This window comes from Bos indicus x Bos taurus, chromosome 17, assembly GCF_003369695.1.
Source record: "Bos indicus x Bos taurus breed Angus x Brahman F1 hybrid chromosome 17, Bos_hybrid_MaternalHap_v2.0, whole genome shotgun sequence".
NCBI lineage: Eukaryota > Metazoa > Chordata > Mammalia > Artiodactyla > Bovidae > Bos > Bos indicus x Bos taurus.
In genome coordinates this window covers 32,290,835-32,315,168 of record NC_040092.1, presented here as the reverse complement: position 1 = coordinate 32,315,168, position 24,334 = coordinate 32,290,835, and the positions used below count along the sequence as shown (strand labels likewise).

The 24,334-nt window shown below is 41.0% G+C and overlaps 1 protein-coding gene across 7 annotated transcripts in view; it reads right to left on the bottom strand.

Annotated features, from left to right (window-relative positions):
• The window catches only part of RXFP1 (relaxin family peptide receptor 1), a 127,665-nt gene extending 113,610 nt beyond the window's left edge, over nucleotides 1–14,055 (bottom strand). For 6 of the 7 annotated variants that reach the window (XM_027567228.1, XM_027567232.1, XM_027567235.1 and 3 more), the window contains exon 1: nucleotides 13,866–14,054. In XM_027567228.1, coding sequence (XP_027423029.1) covers nucleotides 13,866–13,914 — 49 coding nt within the window. In that variant the 5' untranslated portion in view covers nucleotides 13,915–14,054. Of the gene's footprint in view, nucleotides 1–13,865 lie in introns of all 7 variants that reach the window. The other variant, XM_027567233.1, reaches the window with a different exon arrangement.
• Between the last annotated feature and the right edge of the window lie 10,279 nt (nucleotides 14,056–24,334).

Genomic DNA, 24,334 nt, shown 5'->3' with positions numbered 1-24,334 from the left:
TACAACTTAAGCAATATAAATAATTCATGTTAATCATCAGAATACGGCAACTTTGGCCTAGCACATTTCATGTCTCTAAGCATACTATGAATCATATTAAAAATTTGGAAGTTTCCTCAGAATGAATTTAAAAAGTAGATTCCTGGGGACTCATTAGACATGTGTGCTTGTGATGGTGCAACTTCTAGGTAGGATGGGATCGTCACACCAGACTCCTCTTTGTTCCTCTTATTTATCACAAACTCTGCTGTTTAGACATTCTGTCAGAAGGAATTTGTGGAAGACAGTTAATAGACCAACACAATGATTTGGGATTTGTCACTATTTGAGTAACACTTCTCTGTTTTGGTGGTTTTATCTATAGTATTGTGATTCATGTTGGTTAGAGCCACAAGAAAAGAAAGCATTAAATAAAATGTAGGTAAAAGACATTGAAAACAAAAATAACAGAAAAGGTAAGTGAAATAAGAATAGCTGATCTGGGCCACAGAATGGAAGAGTGGGAGGAATAGTACCAGAAAGAGCGTAGAGTTTTGAGTCATGATATTTGAGTTAGAATCCGAATAGGGTGGGCACATTTTTGGGTGATTAAAAAAAACTACCAAGCTTCCCAAGTGACTCAGTGGTAAAGAATCCGCCTGCCAATGGAGAGACATGGAAAATCTGGAGGAGGAAATGGCAACCCACTCCACTATTCTTGCCTAGAAAATCCCACGGACAGAGAAGCTTGGAGAGGTCCACAGGGTCGCAAAGAGTCGACATGCCCGAGCATGCATGCACGCATGTAAAAAAATCTAACAAACGAAGATAGCCCTCTGGTAAAGTGAATAACATTATCTGCTACCATTATGAAAATTTTGCAAATCCTGATTTTTCTTTAATTGAAAATTTTTTATAATTGAAGTATAGCTGATTTACAGTGTTGTGTCAATGTCTGCTGTGCAGCAAAGTGACTCAGTTACACACATGCATACATATGTTCTTTTATCTTTCAAAGTTTCTTGAAAGTGGGAGTAAACATGTGTCTTCCCTGCATCCGCTTAACAGTGGTGGAAATACAGCTAAATATTTCATATTATATATTTTGAACATTCTCAAGAGTTCTTATTTTACTAATACATGTCATTGTAATTATTACTTCAAACTATTGATGTTTTGTGTTTATAATTCTCGCTTGTCAAATGCTCCATGCTTTTAGCATTTATCCAAATATGCTGTCTTGTTGGTTATTCCTTTTTTTTCACCCTTCCCTGGCCATATGAGGCAGACAGACTGTGCTTGATTCTAGATGAGTGTCTTTAGATATGAGCCCATTCTGGGACTGTGCCATATATAAGAGCTTTATAAAAAATGACTTTATTAATATTATTATTTGGCCAGGCGGTATGTGGGATCTTCCTTGACCAGGGATGGATGTTGTGCACCCTGCAGTGGGAGCATGGAGTCTTAACTACTTCCCAGGTGGCTCAGTGGTAAAGAATCCACTTGCCTGTGCAGGAGACATGGGTACGATCTCTTGGTTGGGAAGCTCCCCTGGAGGAGGAAATGGCTACCCAGTCCTGTATTTTTGCCTGAGAAATTCCATGGACAAAGGAGCCTGGCAGGCTACAGTCCATGGGGTTGCAAAGTCAGAAGGGACTCAGTGACTGAATAACAACAACAACCAGGAAAGTCCATAATGGATTTATAAGGGTTACACTAACATCATTACCAGTCCATTCTGAAGGAGATCAGCGCTGGGTGTTCTTTAGAAGGAATGATGCTAAAGCTGAAACTCTAGTACTTTGGCACCTCATGAGAAGAGTTGAGTCATTGGAAAAGACTCTGATGCTGGGAGGGATTGGGGGCAGGAGGACAAGGGGACGACAGAGGATGAGATGGCTGGATGGCATCACCGACTCAAAGGACGTGAGTCTGAGTGAACTCCGGGAGTTGGTGATGGACAGGGAGGCCTGGCGAGCTGCGATTCACGGGGTCGCAAAGAGTCGGACGCGACTGAGTGACTGAACAGAACTGAACTGAACATCATCACCAACACATATCCACTGTATCTTGTCCCTCCTGCCTCTGCATCATGGCCAGCTAGGTGGTTTCACTGAGTTCTTTTATCTGAGGGCTTGGTCTCTGTCTGCAAACACTATTTATTTTAATTCAATACCACACGGCATCATTCTTTCTTTGATTCCTCCATAACTCCAGCCTTGTTAAATCCCATTTTTGATCAGTACCAGATTCATTCTCCATTTATCAATTCAGGCATTCACGATGACTATTCTACAGATAGAGTGTTGACAGGATATAGTAATAATAACTGGTTTGGCCTTAACCTGTCTGTTATCATTTTAATTTAATAATTCTAGCTCATGTCTATGCATGTCTACAATATATACATTATGTCTTAGATTCTGAACTCTTGGAGGGAAGGGAATACATCTATTAATATCTTTGTGTGGATAATGGACCATGAGATAATAAGAAATCTGCTGCATAAACTAGCTTAGGAATCTTGAAAAAAGATGCCCAGGAGCCAGCAGCATTACAAAATGATTTGTACAGGTGTTTTTTTTTTTAATTAAAATGAACTTGATGGACAAATGAGTTGCCATGTTATTCCAGGTCAACATTAGAGATGGATGCTCAGTTGCCCCCAAAAGTTATTGAAAAAACAAAAACTATCCTTCTTCCAGGAAGCATTAACTGTTGTGCTGTGAGCTTAGAAGTTCAGGGGCAAGGACTGCAATCAGAAAGGCAGAAGTAAAAATCTATATTTAGCCTAGCCAAACCAGCCACTTCTCCTGATGTTAACACAAAGAGGGGGTTAAGTGGAGGTCCAGAAAACTTACAGCATGACCACTGATGTCTTCTTGTCTTAATTTGAAATGTGTGAGAAAGCAGAACATTTATAAACCACAAGGCAGTTTTGCAATTTCCAACAAATCAGCCACAATGCAGGAAGTAAAAATGGCAAATCTTTTGGACCATTGAAAATGAGTCAAACATTTCCAGCCTGCTCTGGGAAAAACCTATTAAAATATCAAAAGGCTGGAGTAAGCAGCAGAGAGTGAGAGAAAAGGATAAAAAGGAAAGGCGAGGATCAGAGGCTTTGCAAGTGAACGCAATGGGAGTGTGATTGGTGTTCTCAGGGCTCCATGCGCCTGAGAATTTGATCAGTTATTTCATTAATCAGTACTTGCAGTATGTGTGCTGGATAAAGGCTTCCAAAAAAGCCTCTCTCAGCTTCTCTGACTTCTCCCAGTAGATCCAGGCCCATACATTCACAAATTTTGTTCACAGTTTGTCAATTCATGTCCATTTGTATATCTAGGTCTGTAACATTTCAATTTCAAATCTGTAAAGAAAGCTATCTCTGTTGAAATGACTACAACTACAGAAATTTGCAAGATCATAAGTTTCTTACACTGGGAGGATCAGGTATTGGAACCATCTTCCTAAATAATGCAGAATTAGCTTGGGTTTGATTCCTGGGTCAAGAAGACCCCCTGGAGAAGGGAACGGCAACCCACCCCAGTATTCTTGCCTGGAAAATTCCATGGATAGAGGAGCCTGACGGGCTACAGTCCACAGAGTCACAAAGAGTTGGACACGACTGAAAGACTAACACAACAACGAAAAGCCAAAAATCTCCATGAATCTGGGTAACGGTGGAATGAGGTTGGAAGGATAAGGTATAATGTGCATAGAGTGTGTTTAATAGGCAGTTGTCCTCTGTGAAAGGACGAATTTGTGAGGAGAATCTTTGGGAGAAAAGGTGGGTAGAAATAAGGATTCCGGTTGCAAGGTTTGTGACCAAAATCTCTAGTGTAAATTTTGTCAGGAGGTGTGGTGAGTCTGAGGAATAGAGACAAAAGTTCACATAAAAAAAGAGAGAAGGAGGAACCGGTTGGTTAGGACTGGGAATTAGTATCTGGGCCACCCAGAGGCCAGAGTGGAGATGCTGCTGAGATTCCACTGGGAGGGATGAGAAGGAGGAGGAAGTGAGCACGGAGAACTTGTAGGAAGTGGGAAAGTGCCTGAGGAGACTTGCTTAATTTTCACTTTCTCTCTCGATGCCTGGAGCCAAACTACGAAGACAATCTCACCCTACATGATAAACAGAATGTTGGACTGGTCTGGGAGTCAAGAGCTTACTACTTGCATGGGGTTTATTTGCTACTGAACCATGAATTGTTGATATTAATACCTGCGGGGAGCATCATGCAACAGTGAAGGTGCATTGCAGGACTTCTGTAAGCGTCCTTTCATGCTCCATGAAGTTGGAAAACCGACTTCATCACACGACTCCATCTCGGGAGATGGTGTGTGGGCTGTGGGGGCGGGGGGGAGGGGGCAGGAGGAAAGGAAGTTCAGGGGCCTGTGTCCTTAGGAACAGAGTCTCCACTGCGCCCCCTCCCTCTCCCCCTCCAGCATCAGCCTCAGAACAGATACAGAGACAGAAGACATGGTATTTTGGGGTAGGGAGAAGGAAGGGATTGTGAGAAGGATTAAACACATAAGCATTGGTGCCCAGGCTATTTGAGGATAATAGATTAAGTTCCCTGCAAACGAATCTTCAAGTTGTGAACTTTCAAAGATGCAAACATGTGTTCCATCAGTGTCAGGCATGAGTGACATTGCAGCTTGCCCTCCATCTCCTATTGCTGATGGTCCTTCAGTTCTACTATGCTGCTGCTGCTGCTGCTAAGTCGCTTCAGTCGTGTCTGACTCTGTGCCACCTCATAGACGGCAGCCCACCAGGCTTCCCTGTCCCTGGGATTCTCCAGGCAAGAACACTGGAGTGGGTTGCCATTTCCTTCTCCAATGCATGAAAGTGAAAAGTGAAAGTGAAGTCGCTCAGTCGTGTCCGACTCTTCACGAGCCCATCGACTGCAGCCTACCAGGCTCCTCCATCCATGGGATTTTCCAGGCAAGAGTACTGGAGTGGGGTGCCATCGCCTTCTCCCAGTTCTACTTTATCCTACCTCATCTCCCTCCTCCACTCAGTAACTTTTCTCGCCTGTTCACTCGATGCCAGCTCCTGCGTGCTAGCTGTTGTACTGTACTACTGTACACTTCAAGATACTGTACTGTAAGATTAAAAATGTTTTCTTTATTTTTTGTGTTTGTCTTTTATGTATTATTCGTGTGAAAAGTATCATAAACCTTTTACAGTTCAGTACTATATAGCCAATTGTGTTAGTTGGGTATCTAGGCTAACTTTGTGGGACTTGAACAAATTGGACTTAACGAACAGGCTCTTGGAAAGGAACTTGTTCATATGTGGGGGACTTACTGTATGGAGACTAGGAAATGTCTGTCTTGAAGTGAGAAGCACTGAGGTTCTGATCGCATACCAACCTCTCCTGGGACGTGGATGGTTTCCTCCTGCACTCCTGCAGAGCCATCAGTCTCACGTGGCCTGCAGCACAGGCAGGAGGCCTCCTGTGCTTCATGAGGATGCCCCGGCAGCCACATTCACTCATCTGCATGGCATGTGATGAAAACGATGCATCTTATAGCCGTCTGGAGAATAGCATGGGAGTGAGGGATGTGGAGAGCAGACACATCTACGGGCTCTGAATTTCCTCTGACAATTTGAAAAGCCATTTCCTTTGAAGTTGGACCTGACGACAAGCATGGACTTGGGAAGGCGTCCTTAGAACCCTTCTCTCCTCTGTCCAGTCTCTCCTTGGTGAAGAGAATGGTTTAAAATGTTTATCTGCGAGGCAGGTGTGTGGAAGTGTGACACACGATAATGCAAGATCAATGTATTTGCAAATCTTAATTTTTGAGGCTAGGATTTTGGTGGGTAATAAATGTAATTTAATAACTGTGGTTTAGCTTCTTTCTATTTAAAGGTGATGCTTTACCCTGCTGATTTTTCTTGCCCATCCTGTCCTACATATGAAATTGGAGGCATACTTTTAAAAGCGAGTAAAAGATAAGAAAGCGGAAATAAAAGAGAGCACAGTTATCTAGGCTCGGTTTCTTCTTACATGAAAATGAGGGCGTTGTACGATATGAGCTTTACATCTCCTTTGAACTCAAAAAGTCTAATTATGTGAAACAAATTAAAAAAGTACTTGAGAGATATGAGGAAACTGTTCAATCAAACTGCAATTCACTGGAGACTCAGACTGCTGGATGCAGAAAAAGAGATTTCGTGTAATGTTACTTTACATGAATGAGGTAAGAATCAGGAGAACAAACTGTCAGGAGAAAAATAGTCCAACGAAATGTTTTTATCAATGAATTAGCTCATGTAACTGTGTGGCCACCCAGGTCAAGCACACACTCAACTCTCTACCAAAAACAGAAAAATGATTTCAATCTCAACTGAAAAAAACAAGGAATAAATATGTATACATTGCTACTAAAAAATAAAGTCTCAGCTGCCTTTGACTTAGAGGGGTAGGAATCGGGGGTGGGAAGGAGCCTCCAAAGGAGGGAATATATTTATGTGTTGTGCTAAGTTGCTTTAGTCGTGTTTGACTCTTTTCGATTCCATGGACTGTAACCCACCAAGCTCTTCTGTCCATGAGGCTCTCCAGGCAAGAATGCTGGAGTGGGTTTCCATGCCCTCCTCCTGGGGATCTTCCCGATCTAGGGATCAAATCCGTGTTTCATGTCTCATGCATTGACAGTCAGGTTTTTTATCACTAGTGCCAACTGGGAAGCCCAGATATACCTATGGCTGATTCACTTGGTTGTACAGCAGAAACTAATACAACATTGTAAAACAATTATACACTAATTTTAAAAAATAAAAGAAAATCTCAACTGCCTTCTAAAAAGGGTGAATCTTACGATTAGAGAATGCAACAGATTATCTGCTGTCCCATTTTGAGGCTAATCACTTGGGCACCTTGACTAAAGGTGAACCTGGAATTTGAGCTTGGAGACGGGTTAAGGAGAGATGTCTGTGTGTTCTTCATCATAGAATGAGAACTTGAGCTCTTGGGCCAATGTAGGTGGTGGGCAGAGGTCAGGGAGAGAGGATGGGGAGGGAGAAGTGGAGAGAGGACCTGGCATAGTGACCAGAGGTCAGGGCTCCACATGGCCTGGAACAACCAGTGGAGAAGCCAAGGGTCCCCTTCCCCCAAAATAATCCTTACTTTTTTTGAGAGCACTGAATATTAAAAAAACAACAACATATTCGTTATTAGAGAAGAATTAAGAAATAAGGGGTGTGTGTGTGGGGGGGTGCATGCTCAGTTGTGTCTGACTCTTTGCATGCATGCTCAGTCACTTCAGTTGTGCCCGATTCTGTGCGACCCCATGGACTGTAGCCCGCAGGTTCCTCTGTCTATGGGATTCTCCAGGCAAGAATACTGGAGTGGGTTGCCATGCCCTCCTCCAGGGGCTCTTCCCAACCCACGGATGGAACCCACATCTCCTTTCTCTCCTGCATTGCAGGTGGATTCTTTTCCCACTGAGCCACCTGTGAAGCCCAAAAAAACATTGACTTCTTTGGTTCTAGTTAATTCAGGTAATAATTAAACAATTATAAAATAAATTTATTTAGCAGAAAATCAAATCTCCAAATTATTATAAAATACAATGATTTTGTAGGAAAATGTCAATTTCTAACACAAATAACCAGAGATCCCAATTTATGCTGTTCTTTTAAAATTTCCATTCAACATTTATCTTGGCTGTGATAGAGAATAAAACCTAAATTTTAAATGCTCACAACTCACCCTCATTTTATTCCAAAGAAGGAAAGAGCTTTTGGTTTCAGTGATGCCGCCTTGTTGATCTGATCAGTATGATGGGTAGAGGTGCAGATTTGAAGATGATGAGAGGGTGTTGGGCCACCGTGGGTAAAACAGGGAATAAGCTGCTGTGGTTGTGCAGACAACGAAGGCAGAAAACATCCAGCGGGTGGGAGAGGTGGGCTAAGATGAGAATTACGTCACTATGGATTGGTTCTCCCTGTGTATAAATCTCTGTGACATGCGCTATCAGCAAAAGTGCTTTCGAAGCAAAATCCTGGAATCAATACAGGTTGAGTGTAGTGTTCTATTCATTCAAGTTATTTCCACACCTTTCCTCATCCATAAATTCTTGGTGCTTAATTGGAAGTGTCTGCAAAGCAGATGGTACTGGCCAACAGGAGGAGATGCACAAATACAGAGCATGGATTTTTCAGACTCCTGGGATGGGGATAACCTTGCTTTAGCGGAAACTTTGTTTTTGTTTGGATTTACCAGTTCTGTGACTATGGGCTGGTCCATATTTCTCTATTACTTAATCAGTAAAATAGAGAAATAGCTAATGCATCTGAAGACCATGGGCTAGGCCTTCCCTGGAGGTGCAGTGGTTAAGACTCCACCTTGCAATGCAGGGGACATGGGTTCAAACTCTAGTGCAGGAAGATTCCACATGCCATGGAGCAACTAAGCCCACAAGCCACAACTACTGAATCTGAGTGTTGCAACTACTGAAACCTCCATGCCTAGAGCCGGTGCTCTGCTACCAGAGAAGCCACCACAATGAGAAGCCTGCACACCACAGCAAAGAGTAGCCCCTGTTTGCTGCAACTAGAGAAAGCTTGCACAGCAAAGAAGACCCAGCACAGCCAATAAATAAATCAGTCTTAAAAGAAAACCCAGTGGGTTAGATCAGGGGATCTGTTCAGGTCTCTTTTGATTCTCAGATGTTGAACTTTAACATGTTGAGCTTGAATCATGTTTTACTAGCATAGGATGTTCGAGGACACAAACTTGGATTGAAATCTCTTTTGCAACACTTACTAAGGAGTGATGCCAGGCTTGCAACTTAGTATTTCACATTTTCTGTTTCCTATTTGTAACGTGAGAAAATCTCTTAAGGTTGTTATAGGGATAAAGTCAGATCATGTTCATAAGCATTTAGCACCGTTTGTGGTCCATGGAAAGCTCTTAATAACTGGCAGTGTATATAACACCATGTATATAACCACCACATCCATAACCACAATCATATAGAACTTGACATTCAAATGGTATAAATGGGTACAGTTTGTTTGTTGGGAGATTTTTGATTACTGTTTCAATTTCCTTACAGTAAGTAAAGTCTATGGATGTGAGAGTTGGACTGTGAAGAAAGCTGAGCGCCAAAGAATTGATGCTTTTGAACTGTGGTGTTGGAGAAGACTCTTGAGAGTCCCTTGGACTGCAAGGAGATCTGACCAGTCCATCCTAAAGGAGATCAGTCCTGGGTGTTCATTGGAAGGACTGATGCTGAAGCTGAAACTCCAATACTTTGGCCACCTCATGAGAAGAGTTGACTCATTGGAAAAAACTCTGATGCTGGGAGGGATTGGGGGCAGGAGGAGAAGGGGACGACAGAGGATGAGATGGCTGGATGGCATCATCGACTCGATGAACATGAGTTTGAGTAAACTCCGGGAGTTGGTAATGGACAGGGAGGCCTGACGTGCTGCAATTTGTGGAGTTGCAAAGAGTTGGACACGACTGAGCGACTGAACTGAACTGAACTGAATGCAGATCTTATTCACTGATGGATGAATGTATAAAGAAGATGGGATATAGGTCCATAATGGATACTGTTGTTGTTTAGATGCTAAGTGTGTCCAATTTTTTTGTGACCCCGTGTCTGTAGCCTGCCAAGCTTCTTTCTCCATGGGATTTCCCAGGCAAGAATACCGGAGAGGGTTGCCATTCCCTTCTCCAGGGGATCATCCAGACCTGGGGATCAAACCTGGATCTCCTGCATTGTCAGGTGGATTCTTTATTGTTGAGCCACCAGGGAAACCCCCATAGTGGACACTATTAATCCATAAAAAAACAATGCAATCCTGCCATGGGAGACAGCATGGATGGATTTGGAGGGCATTATGCTAATCCTATAGGAAATAAGCCCTTTAATTACGATTTTTTGCCCTGGAACAGAGCATTTACTATGTGCTACGCATTCCAGTACTCTTGCCTGGCAAATCCCATGGACGGAGGAGCCTGGTAGGCTGCAGTCCATGTGGTCGCTAGGAGTCGGACACGACTGAGTGACTTCACTTTCATTTTTCACTTTCATGCATTGGAGAAGGAAATGGCAACCCACTCCAGTGTTCTTGCCTGGAGAATCCTAGGGATGGGGGAGCCTGGTGGGCTGCCGTCTCTGGGATTGCACAGAGTTGGACATGACTGAAGCTACTTAGCAGTACTTAGCAGCATGCTAAGTAAATAAGTCAGATGGAGAAAGTCAAATACCGTATGATTTCATTATATTGGGAATTGAAAAAAACAAAACAAACAAATGAAATAAGACAAAAACAAATTCATAGATACAGAGATTAGATTAATGGTTACCAGAAGGGAAGGGGGTGGCAGGGAGAGTGAAATGGAGTGAGTGAAGTGGCTCAATGGTAACGGATGGGTCAATCTAGACTTGTAGTTGTGGTAACTAGACTTGGAGTTGTGACCACTCTGTAGTGTATACAGATGTTGAATTATAATGCTATTCCACCTAAAAATTATATAATACAAATTCTTTTTTTTAAGGACAAAAATTAAGCCTAAATAGAACATACAACTCCAGCCATTTCAGTTTAACAAGTCCGCCCAATGTGTGGAATTAAGCTTGCGAAATGATTTAGCTCCCAGATGTAATCATTTGTTTCTTTTCATACAGATCATGGTGCTGCATTTGCACAGACTTGTTAATTTTCTTTCTGTTTGAGACATAAAGATGTGATTCCAAATTCCTAATTAAGAACAATATGAAATTGTTAGCAACCTTAAAAAAAAGTAAGGTGAACAGTTAGAGATTTCTGTAGCCTGCATTTGGAAAAATTTTTCTCCATCTTTTGGAGGTAGATAAATATGCCAGTATTCCCTATTCTTGTGTGCTAATGGTCTGTTTTTCGTGTACCAACTATTAGTTCAGAAAACCTCCTGCCCCTTCTTTGTGGTTAGAAGAGACAGTTGCTAGGAGATATGCCAGTGCCAGGACCCACAGCAAAGATCAGGTCATCTTGTACGTATTCACTTGAAATCTAAAAGTGAGGACCTTCCCAGCTGGGTCAGTCCTTGGCAAAATACTAAAGTGGATCAAGTTCATATTTGGGGCCTTTTATTTCCTATTTCCTTATTTATTCTCTGCCTATCCAAAGTGTTAAGCAAAATGATTGCTTTTTGCTTGATGATATTGTTTAAGTAACAGTAAAGCCCTGTGGATAAGGACTTTTTAGGATACAATTCTCCCAGAGGATCATTCTGTAACTTTTAATTTTAGACTCACAAAATGTTGCAGAATACTGCAAGAGGTCCCATAGGTCCTTGACCTAGCTTTGCCTAATGGAATCATCTTATATAACCACAGTACATTATCAAAACTGAGAAATTAGCATTGTAAGATACAGCTAACTAGACCATAGACAGAGGAAACTTTTTAAGAATAAAAATTTCTCAAGGATAAAAGGAAATCTTTTCTGAATCTTCATGTCACCTTCCCACCTCACCTCCTACTGTGCACACCTAGGTTTTTGCCCTTGTCTCAGAACTTGGTGATCCTAGATACCCTTTTCTTCTCCACTCCAACCTTTTAGAGGAGGGATCATGTGGTAGCCATCCTTTAGTCTTATTGTTTATTAAAGTAACTGGCATTCAATAAACATTTTTGAGTAAAAGGGTGACTAACAATTGCTTAGGTCTATAAGGGGCTTTCAGTTTTCAAAGTCCCCTTATTATACACATTATCTCTACCGAGAACATTCATGGTCTAGGAGAAAGAGTGTAGACAATGAAAGCATTCAAACTTTGGGATTTATTAGGTTGAGCCTTCTGACAAGGTAATGAATGTCCTTGGTCTTGCCTTGCTCACGTGCTTAATTACATCTACCTGATCGAGTTGTTGTGAAGATCCAAGGAGGTAATGTATGCAATAAAGAATGAAACAGAGGGGCTCTGGGAGGTAGAGAGGGCATAAGACTTTATTGCCATTTCACTAAGGCTCAGAGGGTAAGTCCTTGTGGACAGTTATAAAGCTCATACAGGGTGCTTCTGTCAAGAACCTTAAGTCTTTCATGGCAGCACACTATCTTTCCCAGGCAACAGGAGATAATGTTAGTAAACAAACCACCAGCAACAACCATGGGGTTAGTTAAGGAGATTTAAGATGTTGTCCTTATGTGGTTGACTTCTTTTGCTATATGCCCAGGAAATCCTCTCTTTGGTAGGGCTTGGTGATGGGATAAGCCAACAGGTGAGTCATGGGTGTGGGTTGCTGGGTTGGGGGCCCCTGTCAAATGCCCTCCAGCCTGCCCACTGTGTGGAGGGCATGTATCCAGGAGTCCTACTTGCCCAATTCTGCTTCTGGAGGGCATGGAGGGAGGAGGACTTGGCATTCTCAAGTATTCACAGTGCATTATCAACATTATTTTAAAAATCCAAAGATAAATTTAAAAAGTTGGAGGGTTTTGACAATTATTGTCTTCATCACTATTACCTATTTTTTGCTCATGAAAATAATTTTCTATTGACAAAAGAACATAGAACTTTTCTTTTTTACTAAACATAGAACATTTTTACCACATGACTGGTAACACACTAGCCAAATTGCTTCTCAACTTGCCCTGAATTTCCTTGAATACCTCATACTAGAATGCCTATTTGGAAGTATTCCTTTGGCTTATTTAACCTGCTCATTTCATTGAAATGAGAGAGGAGATGGCAAAATATATTATGGATTTATGAGGCTGTTGCTTGCAAATATCCACAACACTTGGATTATACTAAAACCACCCAGTTTTTGGTGGTGGTGTGCAATTTGACTTTTCACTCTCCAGTTAAAAAATGGCAATGACAGCAGTAAGATCAGAGATGGAGAAAGCTAGGAACCATCATGTTTCTCCAGGATTTGGAATCATTTTCTTGGTTTCACACTATCTTCCATCTTTGACCGTCAAAGTGAGGTGTACTAAGAGGTCAGGAAGACTGGAGATAAAGGAAAAAAATCACTTGCGTGCAGAGTATGCCATCAGGATTGGGAAAGTTACAACTGAAATACACTTCGGGGCATTCCTCAGTACAGTGTCTTAGGGTCAATAAATTTCTGCAAACTTTTAAGAGACAGAGCAATGTAAACATGCTTGTGAATCCAGAAGGTATGAAAGGGACCTAGAAAGTTTTCTTTCTCAATTTGCTTTGACTTTTCTCATCATGTATTACTCAAGAAGGAAAACATTTTATTTCTGTTTACCTAATGTAGTTTAAATAAAGTTTAATGCAGAATAGCTCTTTCTTTTCATTAAAAAATAGATTTGTTTTGAAAACAATGTATACAGAGAGGAAGCAAAAAAACTGTCATGATAACAAAAGTAAACTGTCCATCTGGGCTCCTCGTGTGTCTGCGGTTTTCACTGCTTTCTACTTTGCCTTGTTTTTCTTCTCGGGAATAGTGAGAAACCTTGCTAAATAAAAAAGGAGTTTTCTGAAAGCATCTCTCTGTGAGGAGGCAAACCTATGATACAAATCACAAAAGGCTAAGGTAAAAAAGCATTGCAAACACTCAGGAACCAGGAGCAAACAACAGAACATCCCAGGATGTGTCATTGGGCACATTCCTTGAACACAATCTCTTTAAGCACCGCTCCTCTTGAAATATACCATGACTTATGAAACAAATGTTAACGTCAACTATACCAATTGATTGTTATGAAGCATAGATTTACACGGAATGTCAGTATTTCAGCTTTTAATGTAAATACCAGAAATGTATTCCGAAGAATCCTTCTGAAGTGAGATGACAGTTTTACCAGAAAAAAGCATTTGTATCTAAAAAGCATACATGTCAGTAATCAACATTTGTCCTTTTGATTATTTCATAAAATCCTAAGGTAGACAAAATTAAATGCTGAGTATACTTACAATATTTTCCAAAAATCAAGATGTAGAGGAAGACAGGACGAGATGTCATTTCCTTCCCAGAGAAACTGATGAATGGAAGTGAATACAGTTTGGTCCTGGTTACCGAGTCGCTTCTGCTCACGGTGGTTGTATGCTATTTCTGTCTGCAATCTTAGCAGTTACACAGCAACCTCCCCACCCGCCTCTCCCTCTCTCTTCCCGGTCCTTCTTTTTTCTTTCTTCCTTTCCCTTTCACAATCTCTCCTCCCCACCCACCTTCTGTAAAAGTCTTAATATTTTTCTTCACACACACACAGATGAAGTTTCAGAGAACACGCAGGCTCTTCTTGTTGACTTTAAATATCGAGCCTCCATCCCTGGCAACAGTCTATAAATGAGGATGTGTACGGACACTGACAAATGTCTGAACTGATCAAAGTTACACAGAGAGACAGAAATCGAGCTTGGAGATGCACCAGGAGCCAAAACTGTTTTTTCCTGTGTGATTTGGGACTAGGAAAAGTACAGGACTATGCAGCACAAAATGCCTTTGGGGAAAGAACTATAAGGCAGGAGTTAAACTATAACTCAAGTAATCTTCTGTGAGCTGTCTGAGTTTAGGCATTTGAAGAATAGGATGTTGTTCACAGAACAATCTAAAGGGATGACACACAAATCTTACATTTTCTTGGACTCGTTAGTTTTACTATGGTGGAGACCATGCCGTGTCATTGGTGGTTGAGTAAAACCTTCCTGGGTTTGAGTCACAGTCAGCTTTTTGAGAGTTGTGGAACCACTGATTCTTGGCTGAGCCTTGCCTCCCTGGAGGAAGACATCTTTCTAGCCAGGACTGATGATAAAGCTGAAACTCCAGTACTTTGGCCACCTCATGAGAAGAGTTGACTCATTGGAAAAGACTCTGATGCTGGGAGGGATTGGGGGCAGGAGGAGAAGGGGACGACAGAGGATGAGATGGCTGGATGGCATCACCAACTTGATGGACGTGAGTTTGAGTGAACTCTGGGAGTTGGTGATGGACAGGGAGGCCTGGCGTGCTGCGATTCATGGGGTTGCAAAGAGTTGGACACGACTGAGCAACTGACCTGAACTGAACTATATCATTGACTCTGACATAAGAAGTCTAATTCTAAATGGTGGCTAAATGATCATATTAACACCATTTTTTTTTTCTAGTAGAGGTAATTAATACCATGAAAGGAGAAATGAGATATATGAATGCTCACAATTCCTTATTCATTTAGCAGTCATTCTTTTTGCAGCAACGTTTACTGTTAACTGGATTCGAGTGCTCATTCCATGATCAATAAGTGTTCCTTTAGTGTTTATTGTTTATAATAATACTTGATTTAAGTAGTTAATAATTTTAAAAATTACTTTGGAAATAGTGTTTCCTGGGAGGAGGCTGTGGGACATGTCAAGGGCAGACCCATCAGAAGCTTCTCAACAATAGTGCTGAGGAACTTGCTTTGGAAAGTGTCTGCATAAAGTGAGCTGTTAATACAGAGGTTTGCAAAGCAATCCTGATGTTATTTTGTCAGCTTTGAATGTTTTGCCTGAGCTTATGACACAGAAAGACACAATGGCCAGCAGCCAGGAAACACTCTTTCCTTAAAAAAAAAAAAAAATATTTACTTGGATGCACTGGGTCATAGGTGTGGCATGTGGGATCTAGTTCCCTGACCAGAGGTTGAACCCAGGCCCCCAGCGTTGGAAGCTGGAAGTCTTAGCCATTGGACCACCAAGGAAGTCCCAATATTCTTTTTTTCCCTCAATATTCTTTAATAATATATACAGGGAGTATATTTCGGGGCTTCCCAGGTGGCGCTAGCAGTAAAGAACCTACCTGCCAATGCAGGAGACATGAGAGACATGAGTTCAATACCTGGATCAGGAAGATCCCCTGGAGGAGGGCATGACAACCCCCTCCGGTATTTTTGCCTGGAGAGTCCCATGGACAGAGGAGCCTGGTGGGCTACCATCCATAGGGCTGCAAAAAGTCAGATACAACTGAAGCGACTTAGCATATTTTTAATCTCAAATTCACTACAAAACTTCAAAATAATTTCTCATTTCTCTAAGACTTTATAAATAGATTTTGCTAAAATAACTATTCAGAGGAACAATTTTAAACATTTGATTTTTCAGGAAATGAAAAATCTTTCTTATTTCTGGCAAAGACAGTAAATTTGGAATATTAGTTTTACATAAGCACATTGATGGAAAAAATGTGAGTGTATCAGAGTGCCCCTATCACACATTGCTGCAGGCACTATTTTTATTTAGGGTCAGAGGCTTCTTTACTGTGATGGGCTGTCTTTTACCTCGTAGTCTGTTAATCTGCATCCTTGGCCTCTACCCACTAGATGTTGATAGCACTCCCTGGATGTGACAATTAAAAATGTCCCCAGACATTGGCAAATGCCTCCTGGGGGCAATGTGCTTCTAGTTGAGAAGTGCATCGTAGCAAAAGATTTCCCTGAACCGTGTTCAAGTATTGATTTTAAATAGATAATTGAAAGAGAATTCTTCCTACCTAAATTTACTTATTTATCTTTTAAGATTATTTTTTATTTGGGCCATTTTTAAAGTGTTTATTGAATTTGTTACAACACTGTCTCTGTTTTATGTTTTGGTTTTTTGACCACGAGGGATGTCGGATTTTAGCTCCCCAACCAGGGATCAAACTTTCACCCCCTGCAGTGGATGATGAAGTCTTAACCACTGAATCACCAGGAAAGTCTCCCTGAATTTAAATCAAAGTATTTTCTCATTTTCTTGTTTGGCAATTTTTTTTTAAGATTTTATTAAAAAAATTTTTTTTCTTGGAGTATAGTTGATTTGCAGTATTGTGTTCTTGTTTTGCAGTACCTGAAAACTCAGTTTAGTTCAGTTCGGTCACTCAGTCATATCCGACTCTTTGCAACCCCATGAATCGCAGCACGCCAGGCCAACCTGTCTATCACCAACTCCCGGAGTTCACTCAAACTCAGGTCCATCGGGTCAGTGATGCCATCCAGCCATCTCATCCTCTGTCGTCCCCTTCTCCTCCTGCCCCTAATCCCTCCCAGCATCAGAGTCTTTTCCAATGAGTCAACTCTTCGCATGAGGTGGCCAAAGTACTGGAGTTTCAGCTTCAGCATCATTCCCTCCAAAGAAATCCCAGGGCCGATCTCCTTCAGAATGGACTGGTTGGATCTCCTTGCAGTCGAAGAGACTCTCAAGAGTCTTCTCCAACACCACAGTTCAAAAGTATCAATTCTTTGGGGCTCAGCTTTCTTCATAGTCCAACTCTCACGTCCATTCATGACCACTGGAAAAACCATAGCCTTGACGAGACAGACCTTTGTTGGCAAAGTAATGTCTCTGCTTTTCAATATGCTATCTAGGTTGGTCATAACTTTTCTTAGTTTTAAAAACAAACAGATGTTGGTGAGGGGAGGGATAAACCAGGAGCTTGGGATGAACACACATGACTATACATAAAATAGTTAGCCAACAAAGACCTATGGTACAGCACAGAAAAATACACTGAATATTCTGTAGTAATCTTTATGTGAAATGAATCTGAAAAAGAATGGATATATGTATAACTGAATCACTTTGCTATGCCCCTGAAACTAACATAACATTGTATCAACTATAATATGAGATAAAAATTAAATTAAGAAAATAGAGGACATATGAGACAAAACAAACAAAAAACCCAAACGGGTGTTGTACATGCTTGACTTTCCCTTTCGCCCAGGTTGTTTGATGATCACCTGCACCATTGGCCCCACGGGATCTGTGACATCACTGCCTCTGCTTGGCTGGGTGCATCTGGGGTTTCTACCCCACATCTGTGCTGACACAGGCTTGTAGAGGTCAATACCTCTTCTTCAAACCTTATTGTGGCTCTCTGAATAGTAACAAAATTTTCAGTTTGAAGATTACTTCTCAGAACAACCTGGTGAGCCAAACCAGACGAGCATTATTAACCTGTCTGTATTTTGTAGATTCAAGTTTCTAACCTGGTGGTTTTCCCATCCCACTACTACTGAAATAATACACAACAATGTTCTTCAGCATCATATTTTAAAATTAGATAATGATATTTAAGGGCTTTGGTACAGGCTTCTGAATCTATTTGACACCATCATTTTCAGCAGCAGAAACAGTCATTTTTATGAAATGTCTGTGTTTGAATGTAGACCTGGGAAAGTCCCAATGAAAGAGGTTGATAAAATCTCGTTCAGGGCTCCACAATGTAGAGACATTCAGAAAACAGTAAGCCAACTCATACATTAAAAATAGGTGAGATCCAAGAGCTAAATGCATGCTGTCATGTAGCTCATCCTATGGATCCATTTCTAATTGACAGCTGTCAGTCAAGCAACACCCTTGAGATACTCATCGCTAAGCCATGGCAAAAGACAATTTTAGCTGTCTTGATTTAGCATTAATTAAACAATTCTGGAGTTCAATGATTGCTGAGGAATGATATCAAGCAAAATGTGCACCTGGAACAGAGCAACAAATAGGTACAGGCATTTCAGAAGACATTTTGTACAAAATCTGAACAATTTCATCCCAGGTGGAAGTGATCTGAAGCTATTATGTATATCATTTTAGCAGAGAATCAAAGATTAAACAATAAACCAACTCTTGTATGGATTCATGTGTTGTCTTTGAAGCATATAATATGGAAATAACAGAATTAAGTGATCCTCTGCAGAACTGACAGTGTGAAGATGGGGTCAGAGTTAGAAAGCTCGACACCATCTATCTATCAATCCATCTATCTGTCTGTTATCTACCATGCATCTATCCAATTTATCTATCTAATCTATAATATAGCCTATCTATCTATCATTTATCACATATCTAGCTAATCTGCTGCTGCTGCTGCTGCTAAGGCTAGTCAGTCATGTCCGACTCTGTGTGACCTCATAGATGGCAGCCCACCAGGCTCCCCCGTCCCTGGGATTCTCCAGACAAGAACACTGAGTGGGTTGCCATTTCCTTCTCCAATGCATGAAAGTGAAAAGTGAAAGTGAAGTCCCTCAGTCGTGTCCGACTCTTTGCGACCCCATGGACTGTAGCCTACCAGGCTCCTCCATCCATGGGATTTGCCAGGCAAGAGTACTGGAGTGGGGTGCCATTGCCTTCTCCATCTAGCTAATCTATTATCTACTTAATTTATTGCCTATCTAATCTGTCCTCTATTGAGCTTCCCAGGTGGCTCAATGTTAAAGAACTCACCTGCCAATGCAGGAAATGGGGTTTGATCCTTGGGTTGGGAAGATCCCCTGGAGAAGGAAATGGCAACTCATCTCAGTACTCATGCCTGGGAAATCCTATTGGCAGAGGAGCCTGGTGGACTATAGTCCATGGGGTTGCAAAGAGTCTGACATGATTTAGGACCTAAACAATAACAATCATCTATTATACATCTGTCTAATCTACATAGCTAATCAATCTATCATCTACCATGTGTCTATCTAATCTAATATATTGGTAATCTATTACTTATCATCTATCTAGTCTATCTAGTTTATTATCTAACTAACCTATTATCTATGTAAAACATCTATCTATCTATCATCTATCATTTATTAAGCTAATCTTTTAGCTACCTAATCTGCATGTGTGCATGCTCTGTCACAGACAACTCCTTGTGACCTTCATGGACTGTGGCCCACGAGGCTCCTCTGTCCATGGAATTTTCCAGGTAAGAATACTGAGTGGGTTGCCATTGCCTACTCCAGGGGATCTTCTGACTCAGGGATCAAAGCTGCATCTCTTGTGTCTCTTACATTGGTAGGCGGATTCCTTACCACTGTACCATCTGGAAAACCCCATCTAATCTGTGTATCTATCATTTTTATGCATTATGTATCTGTCTAATCTATATATCATCTATTACCAATCATGTATCTGTCTAATATATAATCTATTATCTAATCCATCTATTATCTTACACAGTAAATATCAATTGATGGCCTTTGTTAAGTACAATCTAGATCTAGAATTTAGTAATATTAACCTTGCCTTACTTACTTACTATTGTAAGTGAACACACTCAAGTTTCAGACTCTTCTACTCAAATTGAGTCTACCCAGTTCAAGACGGACTAGGTGGTTCAACTATGGAAGATTTTTTAGAGAAGAATATCTGCATAGTGAGTGTGGAGACAGAGAAGATCATGAACTGACAGAACAATAATAGAAACAATATTTCATGTCAAAAGCGAGTGAATGCAGGGATAAGCATGTGCAAACAGCAGCAATGGATGGGTTAAGTCAGAAAATAACAAGAAATGATAGCAGAGAGTCATGGGGTAATGTTTTGTTGGAGAGGGTCAGGCACTAGGTTTATTAATTTAGACCACAAAGTAGGATTTATATTACATGTTGATATTCATTTCTGAGCAATGAATTGATATAAATCAAAAGGCTGCTAACAAGGAAGACCAGTCTCATGACTATGGGCTTCAAAGATGAGCAAAAGCAGAGGTTGTAGTTGGGAAGATGAGGCTGTTTTGTCAGAGAGGTAAGTTAACTATGTGGTCTAATGTGACTACAAAGGCCCACAAACAAGTCACTGCCGGAGAGAACACCATTTTACTCATGGCTAATCATAAACGCACTTTGACTTTAATGAGACTTTTTTAAAGATTTTTTTTTTTGGATGTGGACCATTTTAAGTCTTTATTGATCTTGTTACAATATTGTTTTTATCTGAGCAGAGTTCACAACCTCTTCTTTGCCTTCATTTGATTGGGTATACCCAAGTGGTGGTGGTGGTGTTGGTGATTTAGTCGCTAAGTCATGTCTGACTGTTGACGGTCTGCCAGGCTCCTCTGTCCATGGGATTCTCTAGGCAAGAATACTGGAGTGGCTTGCCATTTCCTGCTCCAACCCCCAAGGGCTCCAAGTGAATTTAAGGTTCCTGCTTCATCACTAAAGAATTCAGAGATGAAGTGATAGTAAGAAGTGGATTTATTTAGAGAGAAACACACTCAACAGGCAGAGTGAGGGCCATCTCAGAAGGCAAGAGAGCTTCAAAATACAGCGTGGTTAGGTTTGATGGGTTGAATAATTTCATAGATTAATGAGTGGGAGGGTTATTCCAGTTATTTTGGGGAAGGGCTGTGGATTTCCAGGAACTGGACCACTGCCCACTTTTTGGCGTTTTATGGTTGACCTTGGAACTGTCATTGCACTGGTGGGTGTGTCATTCAGCTAATGTACTACAATGAGCATATACTGAGGCTCAAGCTCTACTGGAAGTCGAATCTTCTGGTGTCTTGGACCTAGTTGGTTCTAACCAGCTTTTGTCATGTCCTTTGGCTATGTCCATACCATTTCTGTCCTTTATCGAGCCCATCTTTGCATGAAATGTTCCCTTGGTATCTCTAATTTTCTTGAAGAGATCTCTAGTCTTTCCCATTCTGTTGTTTTCTTCTATTTCTTTGCATTGATCACTGAGGAAGGCTTTCTTATCTCTTCTTGCTATTCTTTGGAACTCTGCATTCAGATGCTTATATCTTTCCTTTTCTTCTTTGCTTTCCGCTTCTCTTCTTTTCACAGCTATTTGTAAGGCCTCCCCAGACAGCCATTTTGCTTTTTTGCATTTCTTTTCCATGGGGATGGTCTTGATCCCTGTCTCCTGTACAATGTCACGAACCTCATTCCATAGTTTATCAGGCACTCTATCTATCAGATCTAGGCCCTTAAATCTAGTTCTCACTTCCACTGTATAATCCTAAGGGATTTGATTTAGGTCATACCTGAATGGTCTAGTGGTTTTCCCTACTTTCTTCAATTTAAGTCTGAATCTGGTAATAAGGAGTTCATGATCTGAGCCACAGTCAGCTCCTGGTCTTGTTTTTGTTGACTGTATAGAGCTTCTCCATCTTTGGCTGCAAAGAATATAATCAATCTGATTTTGGTGTTGACCATCTGGTGATGTCCATGTGTAGAGTCTTCTCTTGTGTTGTTGGAAGAGGGTGTTTGCTATGATCAGTGCATTTTCTTGGCAAAACTCTATTAGTCTTTGCCTTGCTTCATTCCGTATTCCAAGGCCAAATTTGCCTGTTACTCCAGGTGTTTCTTGACTTCCTACTTTTGCATTCCAGTCCCCTATAATGAAAAGGACATCTTTTTTGGGTGTTAGTTCTAAAAGGTCTTGTAGGTCTTCATAGAACCGTTCAACTTCAGCTTCTTCAGCGTTACTGGTTGGGGCATAGACTTGAATTACTATGATATTGAATGGTTTGCCTTGGAAACAAACAGAGATCATTCTGTCACTTTTGAAATTGCATCCAAGTACTGCATTATGAAATTAAAAGACGCTTACTCCTTGGAAATAAAGTTATGTCCAACCTAGACAGCATATTCAAAAGCAGAGACATTACTTTGCCAACAAAGGTTTGTCTAGTCAAGGCTATGGTTTTTCCTGTGGTCATGTATGCATGTGAGAGTTGGACTGTGAAGAAGGCTGAGTGCCGAAGAATTGATGCTTTTGAACTGTGGTGTTGGAGAAGACTCTTGAGAGTCCCTTGGACTGCAAGGAGATCCATCCAGTCCATTCTGAAGGAGATCAGCCCTGGGATTTCTTTGGAAGGAATGATGCTAAAGCTGAAACTCCAGTACTTTGGCCACCTCATGCGAAGAGTTGACTCATTGGAAAAGACCCTGATGCTGGGAGGGATTGGGGGCAGGAGGAGAAGGGGACGACAGAGGATGAGATGGCTGGATGGCATCACTGACTCAATGGACATGAGTCTGGGTGAACTCTGGGAGTTGGTGATGGACAGGGAGGCCTGGCGTGCTGCAATTCATGGGGTCGCAAAGAGTCGGACACGACTGAGCGACTGAACTGAACTGATGGCTATGTCATTCTTTTAAATGGTGAGATCTGCCCTTCTTTCCTCCTGTATCACAACAATGCTTTATAAACAGGAAGGTTGCTGTCTTTTTAAATTTTAAGCTCAGGTTAGTAGTCCTTGTCGGAGAAGGCAATGGCAACCCATCCAGTGTTCTTGCCTGGAGAATTCCAGGGAGAGCCTGGTGGGCTGCCGTCTATGGGGTCGCACAGAGTCGAACATGACTGAAGCGACTTAGCAGCAGCAGCAGCAGCAGTAGTCCTTGTGGCAATACAACTCAACTTTTTCATGGACTTGATTGTGTACTTATTTGATTCCAATTAGTTTCACGTGTCAGCAGTCACCTCTATAGTTCTTTTCTCAGGAAGGTTTTGTGAACATAATTCCCTGATTTTCTGTGTTGGGTTTTTCTTGCCCCCACCCCTATCTCTTCATTTATCGATATATTGAGGGTAACTTGAGTCAGTTAACTTTGCTGATAGTCCCTTCTTTTGTCTTTTCCCTGATCCATTGGTCTAACTGAAAGGATTTTCTGAGCCACACTCTTAGTTGGTCCTTTACTCTTAAATATTTTAGGGCCTCCAAAGATTTTAACAATGTATGTCATGGCCATAACCTTAATTTATTCCTTACTACAAGGCTGATTTTGATTGACCTTTGTCACTTAGGGAATTGTTCAGTTTTATCTTTTACTGGTTGTGGTTGAGAAGCACACAGTCCTAATCCTTCAAATTATGAATTTCTGGACTCTATTTCTTTTCATTTATTTATTTTTTCAAATTGGCAAATTCTTTACTGAGCTCATTTGTTTTTTTTATAAAATCTTGCAGAACATCAGCAATAGCAACCAATGCATCCTACTGCATTTCCAGAATCTCTCATCCTTTTGTTGTCATTTAGTTGCTAAGTCATGTTTGACTTCTTGCAACCCCACAGACTGTAGCGAATCAGGCTCCTTTGTCCATGAGATTTCCTAGAAGAATACTGGAGTGGGTTGTCATTTCCTTCTCCAGGGCATCTTCATTAGGTATACTATCTAATTGCTGGGTTATCACTGGTGATGATATTAAGAAATGCTTTGCCACTACTTATCCATAGATGACTATCCTCAGAGCTTCTGATAGCAGTTTCTTTTCTGTCTGCCCCCTAGCTTTTAAGCCAATATCACCCATTTTCTTTTTTGAAAAATTATTAATTTTGTTAAATCTTGATCTTTAATTACATGCATTGTTTTCCTTTAATGACTTTCTTCTGTTTTTTTAAATTAAAAACTGTTTTCCCTTAATCATTTTTTAAACTGAAATATAGTTAATTTACATTGCTGCATTGTTTTCCTTTAATGCCTTTCTTCTGTTTCTTTTTTTCAAATTAAAAAATGTTTTTCTAATCCTTTTTTAAATTGAAGTATAGTTAATTTACATTGCTGTGTTAGTTTCAGGTGTACATCACAGTAATTCAGTTTTATACACACACACGCACACGCACACACACACACACACACGTATATATATTCTTTCTCAGATTCTTTCCCTTATCAGGTACTGCAAAATACTGAGTATAGTTCCCTAGGCTACACTGTAGGTCCTTATTGGCTTATCTA